This window comes from Passer montanus, unplaced genomic scaffold (genome assembly GCF_014805655.1).
Source record: "Passer montanus isolate IOZ18808 unplaced genomic scaffold, ASM1480565v1 scaffold7, whole genome shotgun sequence".
NCBI classification, from domain to species: Eukaryota; Metazoa; Chordata; class Aves; order Passeriformes; family Passeridae; genus Passer; species Passer montanus.
In genome coordinates, this window is record NW_024372147.1 from 3112312 (window position 1) to 3124724 (window position 12413).

At 37.2% G+C, this 12413-nt stretch overlaps 1 protein-coding gene across 6 annotated transcripts in view; it reads right to left on the bottom strand.

Annotated features, from left to right (window-relative positions):
* Positions 1 to 12413, bottom strand: part of NTRK2 (neurotrophic receptor tyrosine kinase 2) — a 196596-nt gene that overhangs the window by 141657 nt on the left and 42526 nt on the right. For all 6 annotated transcript variants that reach the window (XM_039729678.1, XM_039729683.1, XM_039729679.1 and 3 more), the window contains exons 7-9: positions 10293 to 10425; positions 8471 to 8770; positions 3586 to 3618 (exon numbers count right to left, since the gene is read on the bottom strand). In XM_039729678.1, coding sequence (XP_039585612.1) covers positions 3586 to 3618; positions 8471 to 8770; positions 10293 to 10425 — 466 coding nt within the window. The remainder of the gene's footprint in view (positions 1 to 3585; positions 3619 to 8470; positions 8771 to 10292; positions 10426 to 12413) is intronic.

The window sequence follows — 12413 nt, forward strand, 5'->3', positions numbered from 1 at the left end:
ATTTGATTGATTTGTAAAAATAATTACACTGACATGGCTGCCAGGACAAAACCAGAACTATTCCATACAAAGAATGATCATGGCTCAATTATTCATGAGAACTTCAAAATAAAACACAGATATCCAAAATAAAAGAGAGACCATGATCTCCTGAAAAAAAAATTCAAATGAGAGAAAAATAATTAAATGTTATATAGATGAAGTTACGATAAACATGCATTAAAATAAAATTTTTAAATGCATTTATTTAATTATTGCATCTGGGAACACACATAACACTTTAATTTCATGACTGTAATTTATGCAGATAAAAGAAACAAAGGGCAATAACTGCACCTATTATAAAATACACCTCCAGCATCGTAATTTAAGTTTGCAATTAAATAGGTATTTCTTTACATGTTTTGATTAAAATCAGAATAAAATAAGTCTGCAGATGAAATCTTAAATGTGAATTTGAAAAAGCTCTTGCTAACTACAGCAACATGAGCTTTTCTGTGCACGGAGCTCCAGCTGAGCAAGAACGGGGAGGGCTTGCACCTAAGCACTGTTCTCCTTTAGCTCCCAAGGCCAATTTGGAGAGCTCAGCTGGCAGTGTTAGTAAGAACTTGCACTGGGCTTTTGATCTTCAGGCATGCAAGGACACATTTGCTTTCTGCAAAGCACTTGCAGGCTGCAGATTTTTTTATTTTTTTTTGGGTACAGGAAGCTGTCAGCTATCTCTGGCACCAGGGCTACAGTCAGAATGTCTAAACAACTCACATAGTGCATTTTGGCTCTAAACTATGCATGCCAAAGGACAGGACTCTTTCAAGACAAAATACATATTGAATACACAGAGCTTTCAAGAGAAAAAAAAATCCTGATCATTTACCATTTTAATTCTCCAACTTTGTACTGCATCTCTGTGTAGCTTATCATGGAGCAAGTTTAGAGCAGCTGCAACAGGAGAATCAAGCATCCCTTGCTCATCCAGGTAGCACAATAGCTGCCTAAATGGCTCACCTGCACAAGCAGCCTGGCCTTTCAGAAAAGGTTCTGTGCTGACCATCTGTCACTGTAAGTACATCCTTTGCTAGAGAAGTGGAGAAGACTTCTAATTCATTATCTGCAGGCAAAGCCTGCTTTATACTTTATAGAAGTACTTCAGCCTAAAAAACTTGGGCTTCCTCTACAATTAGCTGGGAAAATTTTCACAAAGATGGTTTTGGCCAATCATCTATTTATTATTGTTTTATAAGACTAACACATAAAACTAATATTTAGAGCCTCTGCTGCTCTGACTTTGTAAAACAAACTTTGAAGAAGGAAATTTTTTGCTCCCAGTTTCACTTGTAAATAATAGCTAATGCTATTTGTAGTTCTGTTTATGCTCAAGCCTGCTCTAAACTACTGGAAATCATACCCTGGAGGGCTAATGAGAACCACAGGTCTGGTCTATGAATCCTCTGGGTGCCCTTTTATATTAAAATGGGCAAGAGCTAAGGTAGGCTACATTGGTATACTGGTGGTATGTTGACATTGCTTGCTGTCTAACTGTGAATCATTTGCATTTGATGTATTGCCAGATCTTCAAAGCCCCTTGAAATGGGTGAATCAGGAAAGGAAAGTACACGCGACAGCTCTCCAGCACAAGCTGGATGATTTGAGTTGAACAAATTCCTGTTCATTTCACTATGAAATCTGGACATAGACACTGAGCACTCCTACAGACAGGATAACGCCTTTTGACTCATGCTAGATAAGGCTTATATTGCTTTAGGGCCAGGTTGTCTGGTGCTCTGTACCTCATGCAGCCACTAGTGACTAATAACAGCTGCAGTGATTTACAGCTGATGCTGGCCACTATTTTGTAGCCATCTCACAAACAAGGTGCATGGTGGCTGGGATAGACACAGCAGCACAGTCACATCAGCACCAGGAGGTTACTCTGCACAGCCATTCTGGGGTTTGGCAGATATGGGGCAGGTTGTCTCTTTCATTCTCACAACCACATCATGGCCTCATGCAAATGAGGCATCATGAAAATAAGAACTCAGAGCCAAGGGAGCTGGCTTTGCACTCAATGTCCTGCTCAGACCCATGTGAGTCAGTTTATTTTTCTTAGTTAATTTCCAGATGATGTCAGGACAGCATTCTCTCTTTATCTTTTCCAAGAGGTGCCACAGAGGCACAAGTGACTGCTCACACTTGCGGCAAGCAGTGCCCCATGCAGGCAGGACTCCCCTCAGCAAACTCAATGTCATGCAGCCTGATGTCACCTCATCAGATCTTCTGATTTCTGCTGTGTGTTCAAAATACTTAACAAGAGCATTTGGAAATCACCTCACATCACACAGCAGTTTCAAGCAGCAGAAAGAACAGCCAGAAATAAAGAGGAAGGCTGCCTTTACCAGGACTAGGTCTTGCAGGCTGTGATCTTCTAGCAAAACTCAATCACACACACATCTCAGAAGAAACACACCCAAGTCAGTCAAAGCACAGCACTCACATCGCTAAAGTCATACACAGGCATCAGGACTTTGATAAAAAGCTCAGAATCAAAATCTTTATGCATACAGCTTATATACTACAAGACATGAAGAAACTGTGCAAACCATCCCCACTTTTCCATCCCCAACCCTCCCTTCTCTTTCTCCTCAAAAAAAAAAAAAAATTGAAATTGGAAAGAGAGGGAGGGGAAGCTATCCTCTTTTCTAAGCATTTGAAGTCAAATTGATGCTTCAATTGCACATTTGCTAAAGTTTAATGACGTGGAATGGAATCAAAGCAATAACATTTAGATCAGCTTTAGGTAACCTGAGTCATGGGCTATTTCATCCAAATAAAAGTACTCCAAACAGGATCCAACTTCAAGCTGTTTGTGTAAGATGAACTTTTCTACTCACCAGAAGTATACCAGAAATATTTTTGAAAACCAGACAGTTGCTTTGCATTCTGCAGCTTCTATTTCAGTGCACACTGGCTTTCACTTGGTACATTTTGCCTAACTAAAAAACTAATGTGAACACTGTGTCATCAAAATCTCCTGGCACACACTCAGCTACCACTGAATTGATGGTCTGCTTATGCAAGAGAGATTAAGGGAAGGTACAAATGAGTGGACAGAGCAAAATAAATTGCCTACAGGAAAACTTACTTGCGCCAACTTCATTTCTAAGTGGGATTTAGGGGTACATTTTTGGAGGCAAAACAAGTATGGAATCATCCCTGAAAAAATAAATTAAGTTGTATAAAGAGAAATCACAAACTCTCTTTCCTCCAAGAAATGCCTCCAAAAGGTTCACAAAATCTCATGTCTGTGAACTACATCACGCAGCTGTCATCCTACAGGATCAACTGCACCCATTTGTAGCAGTGGATTTATGCTTCTCCTAATGTGAATCAAAAGCAGCATAGTAAGTAAAACATCATATTGTCATCACATATGTTAAATATAAGGCTGGAGAACCAAAACCACAAAGCACCTTTCAGAGCTGTATTATTCTATGTGACATTTCAATTTAACCAAGCCTAACATTTGAACTTTTAATGTTTCAGTTCCTTCATTTCTATTATTAAAAGAAAAGAAAATCAAATATATACCATAAACATCTGGATCCAAAATTGGGCCATTACCTGTACATGGAAAAGAGAAAAAAAAAAAAAGAAAGAAACAAAGAAAGGAAGAAAGAAAGAAAGAAAGAAAGAAAAGCTTTGTAAATAAATTGCAAATGCTGGCAGAATAAACATTTCTTTACGAGTAGTTTTAAGAGTTGACTTTATTTTCCATAGAGATCACAAGTCTCTACCTAAATGCAAACCAACATCAATAACTGCAGTTAATTAATTACATTTACAACCATCTTAGAGTTATTCCAAAGGTTAATATTTTTCTACATGTTATGTGTGCACATGGTGCTAACTCTGTCAGGGGCAAGCATAATTTCACAACTGAGCAAAATCCTACTTCTACTTTCCACTATTTATATATATATATATATATATATATATATATATATATATGGAATGAGTGCAACAATAACTATTCCTGTTAGAAAAATCTAAGGTAAAATTTTCTATGAATTCAAGTGGAAGCAGATTCTGCGGAGTTTTAACAATCACTGATTTTTACCTGATAAAAAAATTATGTTATTGTATCATTGTGTGAGCAAACCATTTTAAGCTGTGAGCTGGCAAGTTAAAGGCTACAGGTAAAAATGGCCTAAGCAGAACCATTTGATTCACTCTGTAAAAGTATGCTCTCAAGAACCCAGCTGCACACCTGATACACAGACAGAACTCTTACTGGAAGAGTCAGGTGTCTCAGAAACCAGACTTTACCATGGCAAATAGATACCTATCTAGTCTACTTTTCTCTAAATTTTACTAGTTCCTGTTTGCAGTTTTTTCTAATTACTTACTGCATGTATGTAAGGTTTAGCACATAAGTGAGTAAAATGCATGGAACAGCTACAGAAATCAGTGAACTGCTGTTCATGTTTTGCAAGACACCTGTGTTGTGTTTGAACATACCCCTTCATTCTGATCTGTAATGTACCTCTAGCATAGTTTATGTAGTAGGCTTATAGTTATCTCTTCCACATTTTTTCTCTCTATTTTTGCAGGCTTGGAAATAAAATTAACAAATAATTAATATCTCAGAAGTTTAATGCAACTTCAATAAGCACAATTCTGTTTATACTACTATGCAGTAAATCCATAGCAATATCATCTCATGGGCATAAAGTCACAGTGAAGTAAGAGCAGAACCTCTTTGTTAACAGCACAAGAACCTGCTGAAAATACCAGCTGCAACCTATGTGTAGAATGGAAGCAGAAAATTAGGCTTATTTTTAAATGCACTTGAAAATATTCCAGTATCTAGGGACACATGTCAATAGACCTCATGAGAACTGTCATGTCAATTGGCAGAAATAAATAACCAACAAAGAAAGCCTGACTATCTACCCTCAAGTAATCTGACCAGAGATTTTTGTCCACAAAAGTTCATGGATTCAGTTTTCCAAGTGTAGAACATCCAGCTGCAGAAAAACAGTATTTCTAATTCACCTTCTGTAATCCGAAGTGGAACAAAAACCCCAAGCAACCAAAAAAATCCTAGTCCTTTATTTATGAATTAAATGTCAACATTTTTGTTTCTAGTTACTGCAATTGGGATAAATCAAGAAGGTTATGTCATCCTCCCAGACATATAAAATAAGAAGTCATCAATTCCATTTAAATATCTTTTATATAACTAAACACTTCAAATAAAGATGGTGGACAACTCCCAAATTTCTGTTTAGTATTACTTTTTCTATTTAGCACATACAAACATACCAATTTAATCATCAGATGATGTTATTTTAACATTAAACTTTAACACAATCCTTTTGCACATTTGCACACAATTATTTTCAAGGCCAAGCACAGAATGGCACCTTTGTTTTGGCCCCCATTAGAAGAGCTTGCTGAGTAAATGAGCTATCAAAGCCGGGTCCTATTCACTCATCTTTACAATCTACATCAACTACACTTGGTTTGTTTGCTTCTTTCTTTATAAATGTGGCATTTTCAAAATAAAGCAGCAGCAAGAGAATCAATCCAAAAACATGCTTCTGAAAAAAACATGTTTTGCTGCTCAAGCAATATGCTACTTCTAAGGCATTTAGCATATTCTTTTACTTTGACAAGATATATGTGACTTGGACTCATTCAGCTGAATTTTAATGTAGAGAGTTAGTAGATTAATAAACTTATTTAAAAATATCTATTATTGGTTAAAATGTCTCCCACATTCACTAGCCATTTTGGATCATGTTCTATGAGAACAGCCTCCAGAATAAGCCATGACCATTTCTTGCTTCCTGTTCATAGCAGTTAGTCTCAAATAATCAAGTCAACAGGAACTGGAAACCAAGAACTTTTGCAGACTAAAAAACTCAGCTAGTAAAAGATGAAATTCATTCTTCCAGGTCTTCACATTTGAAACTAATTCTTAATTTACAACATTAACTTGGGTATCATTAGAACAATCAAAATCCCACTACAGCACATGGTTTCCTCTCTTTCATGCATGCAACCTCAGACCTTTGAAAAACAGTCCTTCAAGAAGCATGCCAAAAGTTAGGGTCATCTTAGCACAAATTACATCTTCATCATGTTTGATCCAACTCTGAAAGTGGACTATTACACTTTTGATGTAGAACATGCTTCAGGTATATACTACTACTTTGGGTAGGTATGTGGATTATAGGTGAGGGGATTTTTAAATTTTCTTTTTTTTTATCTTTTTATCTTCAGAGCATTTGGTCAAGTGATGCAATAACCAGAGAATCAGTTTAAAGCTCAGAGAATGTACCCCACCCCATGAAACATCAGGACTGGTATTTAATTCAGTCATGAAGACATGAAAATGAACATAATGCCAGGGTGTGGGCCTTAATCTTTATGCTTCAGTGTACAATATGTGGGCCAAAAGAAGAAACTACACAGTAATGACAGGACTGAAAAAGCCTTTTAAGGATTTGAAAAAGCCTGACAGTGCTTTAAATAGCAATGGAACAAAAATTGTAATATGATGCATTTGCTTTTATGCAAGCTTCAGTGGAGGAGACAACAATGTTGTGATGTTTTCTGAAGCTCAGTTCCATGATTCTTGCAGGAAAAAAACTAAAAACAATATTGAGGAGGCTAAGTAGCTAAGCCATTTCCCCTGTTGTTAATTTTTAAGACTGGTTTGGTGCCATCCACTATGCATGAACTAATTTCTGATGCAGTTACATTCTATCTATACATAGTCCCATTTCCTCTATACTCTTCTTGTGAAGCTTATTCCACCACAGATCTTGGGAAATTCTTAAAGAAGACTGCACAGTTTATATTGGTAGACTTATATTCCATAGGAATATAAAAGGAATGGAACAAATAAATAATGTTTTCTTTCTAAATTAGACAATACCTACAGTTCTATTTACTGTGGACAGAAGCATAAAGGAAAAACAGGAGAGGAAATGGATTTGGATCAAAGACCAAAAAAAATTATAAAATCACCTAATGTATTAGAGGTAGCTGATGCTAGCTAAAGCCAGGTTCATTAAATTGAATAATCAGGGTGTAAGAGAACTTCCACTGTACACAGAACATTCAGATGAACTGTTTTTTTTGCTGAACAATTAAAATGCAGTATTAGGGGCCACCAGTACCTGAAACAATGGCATGTTTCTGTAATGAGTCACTTTAATGAAGAGCTTCAGAGAAAAAAGAGGAGAGGAGCAGAGAGCACAGCGGGAGTAAATAAAGCCCAGTTTTATCAGCTCTTCATCTTCTCCTAAGGATGGGAAAGCAAAAGACCTACCACCTCTCTCCCTATTTCTGCAAACTGAGCTGAAAGGGTAAAAATGAAATACTGACCATATTTTTACTGTCTGTGGCCTGAGATGTAGGAAGAGAATTTAAATATTCGTCACTTTTTCTTTTCCATCAGAGAACATTACAGAGTACTGCTGTTTTATACAACAATGAAGGCAACTATTTATATCACATGGTCAAAAAGCCAAAGATACATACAGTCTCATATTTTGAGGTATGACTATGCAATTATCTGCACAAGATTACACTTCTATTTCTACTCCAAATGTGCAAGGTCCACTCAGAGTTTTCTTCCACATGTTCCAAAATGCTTGCACATACAGTGACTGTTATTACAGCCACTTCATGTATGGCTTTGAAGATGTGGGAAAAGATCAAACCACAGTAAACATTAATCACTTACAGTAGTCCCTGCAATTCAGTGAGCTGCTCCACCTTGAGCCTGCCCACATAGTATTTAGAAATGGCAAGGGGAATCTTTATAGCAACTGAAGTTGCAACCATCTTGAACGCTGATGCTCCTAGCAATGTAGGTGCCTGGCTGCCATCTAGACAAATGGCAATTGGACAGCAAAAATGCCTGTTAAGATCTGAGACCTTATCCATCCTCTTTCTTGGTTAATTTTTTTCTCCAGTTCTCTCTGGTCCCAAAACAACATATTATCATAAGCTCACTTATCTGCACTATCAGTTTTGCAGCAAGGCACTGGATGCCACACAAGCATCCTCCACATCCTTGAACACACTATCTAGTTCCATTCATATGCAGTTCAGCAAGTTATAGAGGGGCTGAATTGGCACTCGGTGATTTTCAGGATAAGAACTGAGACTTGGAAGAACTTCAGAAACAGCAACTTTCCATTAGCCTTGACTAGCAGGAAGGATGGCTACTGAAAGGGAAGATTTACAGAGCACTGGCATGACTTCCCTTCAGAAGCAATAAACAAGAAAATGCTCAAGAAAAACATTATTTTACAAGTAATATTGTAGACATTCATTCAGAGAAAAAAAGTTCTACAAAAACCTGTCTCCAAAATAATTAAACTAGCCAAAAGCACTATTTCACCTCTTTCATCAATTTGCAATTACTGGCATAAAAAAAAAAAAATTTACTCACCATCTCCAGGCACTGACATGAAATGAGCATCAACCCGTTTTTCATCCTCTCCATAATCGTTCTTTGCCAGTAAGGTATAAGCACCATTATTCAGGTGTGTAGGATTGTCCAGCTGAAGGCAGCCATGGTATTCACTTTGATTGATAACATGTATTTTAGTACAGATGTATTCAGACTCATTCAGTACAGCTCCTTCGTAGAACCACTGCAATGTGGGCTTAGGGTTCCCTTTCACAGTGAATGGAATACACCAGTGGTGGTCCGGAGTCGGAGACTCAATAAATGTGATATTTGGTGCAACTATATTGGAAAAAAGAGTGAAGAACATCAGAATATTCTGAACATGTCCTTCCTCCCTTCCCTCCCTCCCTTCCTCCCTCCCTTCCTCCCTCCCAAGTTCTCCTGGAAGTACTTTTCATTCATCAGTACAAAAGTATGTTACTAGATGGAGAGGTACCTATTTGAAGAATACTCACAAAGGAACATACCTGCTCTGTCTAGAGTATTATGCTGAACTGAACTGAAGCCACTCTTTAGAAAGAAATAGAATAAACTAGTTTCAAAGACTGAAAATGTGTTAAATCACTTAAAACATGTAAAGTGTGGGAACTTCAGTTACTGGATCACTTAGAAGGAGGAGAGAGACATTTTAGCTTTACTTTGCTCTAAAGATAGTGCACAAGAGTGCTGAAGGAAGATAGCAGTATTGAGCAGTATTGAAAATATTTAAAATTGGCCAAAAGCAAGTACTACTGGAAAGACACTCAGCTAAGAATCCAGATTTACAGATTATTTTCTTAACAGAATCAGAGACAAAACAGATTACTTAATTCTCTAGATTATTCTGTCAGGGATAAAAAATTATTTATTATATATATTCTGTGTTCAAATCTGCTAAATGCCTCAAGTTTACAGACCTCTTCTGTTTCCCTCAAGATATTATTCCAACACCTTGCCCATTATTTTCCTTTATATTTACTCTTAACTAAATCAAATTTCTTCTAGTTATACTCCCTTTTATCACCCATAACATTTCCAAGCCCAGAATCTCATTTACACTCTTTAAACATTTCTAGTTTATGTTTGTTCCCATAGTTATTACATATCCAATTTCAACAAAAAAACCTACATCTATAATGTTTTTTTCTAGTTTACTCTGTCATAAGCACATGCTGAGCAAAATTTGCCGTCTACAAATTGTTCCATTCCCATCTTCAATTAAACAGAGGGTTGCAACTTGTGAAAACATGCTGTATAGCTCATGTCAAATTAATTCAGCCTGGAACTCAGATCTGAGAAACTAGTGCTTCTCTACACTATATGCCCCTTCTCCCTTCCTTGGCCCTGAGAAATAACTGCTTTATTCAAAGCTGAGACAAACAAATTCACATCTGGCCATACAAACATTGAACAAAGTAGCTGTTGTTTTAGGTAGCAAGTTAAACGTGTAGTCTTGTATAATTCTACTAGCCTTTGCAATTCATGCTTTGCAATTGCTAAGACAGTGTGCATGTACATACACACCATTACAAACCTTCCCACACTGACAGTGCCATTCAGTAGTCAGCATTTCAGACCTTTACTTACAGATTCTTTTAACTGGAAGACAAAGAAGTCAGAAGTACATTTTTTGCAGAATACAGAGCTGAAAAAGATAAATGCGACAACGGCTGACTGGGCTACTCCTAGCATTAACTGCAGCAGATAGTTCACACATCTTAAGGGTTTTCATTTCAACAGCCTGAAGGTCAAAAAAGTACCCAGAACAGTTCCTGCCAATGCAGTTTAGCCTCCACGTCTGTATGGAGGTCCACATACGTACAGAATACCGTAAGCTCAGCAGAGGCTTGGTCCTCTCCCACAATGTTCTCTGCTACACAGGAAATCTCCAGTCCACTGTCCATTGATGAGACATTCTTGATGGTGAGAGAGGCAGGGTTCTTATTTGTGTCACTCTGAAAATGATCAGAAAAACATGTATGCATCAACCACAGCATTAAGAAAAAAGGAGAGGGAGGGAATTACCAGGCACAGCTGAATGGCATTTTTCATTTTCCCTTCCTTTTAGCTGTATCTGTCCACAATTAATCAAAGCCTTATTTTAGTGTCTTATCCAAACAGACATAAAACATGTACAGAGCTCATTCTAACAGCCAGTGGCAGCAGAGTCAAAGTTGCAAAGTCATACTACAAACATTGCACTCAACCGAGTTTCTGCCCTGTCACTTCCAGTTTGTGACCTTTTTTTACCACTTTATCACCTCTACACAAAAGCTTTTCCCCCTCTTATATAGGAAAAATGTTTATTCCCCTTTTATCATATACCCTTGCTCATCCCTCTTTCTGACTTCATGACCGATTTCTATGGTCAAATTGCGTGTTCTCTAGAACTTTTTCTTTCTGCCTATATTCTGTTCAATCCTTGCTTTACTCATGCTTTTCTCTCTTTCCTTTAAATTTGTGCTTGACATCTCTTCCACTGCTGCCTCCTGAGCCCTACTGTATCTTGACACATTTTCTCTTCTGACATCTCCTTCTTAACCAAATTTCTCTTGAAAGCTTTCTTTTCTCAGGAAACCTTCCACAAGAAACTGCATACCTTCTACTACCTAAGCTATTGCCTAAGTGCTGTTTTACGTGTTTAAGAACAAGCTAATTAAGGTAAGAATGATGTTTCTTAAAAATCTTTATTCTTATGATCCTTAGAAAGCTGAGTGCCTATCCATAACCTTAAAAAACATACTGACTATGAGGTTCTCAGAGCTGAGCAATGCCCAAAGCTGGACTGAAAGAAGAGGGGCTGAAACACAGACTCAGGGCTGAAACCTAGAGCAAGAAAAATCTAAACAACATCAGTCAAACCCTCCATCAACACAGAAACTCAGAACATAAAGGTTAGCTTTGCAGAACTAAAAGCTAATTTTAACATTTGCTAATGTCCCTATTTTAAAAGAGGTGAGAGGAAACAGTTAAAAGAAGCATACAAGATGAAAAAAATGAAGGCAAAAATTGAGATATGGGAGTGAAAGCAAAGAAACCAAAAGCAACACTCATAGAAAAGGATAGTTGAGAATCACAAATAAGCTCTAAAAGTCTCATGCTTTTTTGCTCCTGAAAAGACTGCTGTGCTCCATGGCTCCTTTTGTAGCCAGCCTATACTATAAGCTCCTCTACAATAGTATGGCGAAGTTATGCCAGGATAGAATACTCATGGAAAGCTTGAAGAAAACTGACCATGGCATTTCAAAGATAGGAGGGTTAAAAAAATTAGGTGATCTCACTTTTTGAACAGAGTCCCACATTTGTTTTGGCTGCTAGAATTAAAACTTTTACAAAATTTTGAAAGAGTGCAACTTGGCAGAGGTTCCCCAAAGTGTTTTAATTTCTTGTTCTTGATGACGACTGATGCCTTGATGCCTTTGGGGAGTCTTACAGATCAGAGAAAATTTTAAAATTACAACTACAGCTTTGTAGAGCTCTTACTTATGAAAGCTGGAAGGAAAGACAGACTATTTAAATTCTGTACAAGCCTGATACAATGAACTTCGGAAAGAAAATATAAAAACTATGAGACTCAAGAGGTCCTGTCTCCTCCTCACTGCAGTTTTTGAAAGAGTTTTGAAGGTACACTGCCCACACTTTGTTCAGACTAAGAAGCTTTACACAGTGTACACCATCATGGTTATAGGAAAGCAAATGTCATAAACTCATAATAAACATGGGTTTTTCCTATGTGAAATAGCAATTTATGAAGTCAGCAGCTGCTTATATGCTCCTCCTTTTCCAATATTTCCATCAGAAAGGACTTAAGCAGCACACAGTCTTCAAAAACAAAAAATTAAAATATAAAGAGCCCAGTAAATAAAATTTCCCTACCTAGATTGTTTCAATGAGGAAAGATATTCATACACCATTATAAAAAACAAACAAAAACAAAACCAAC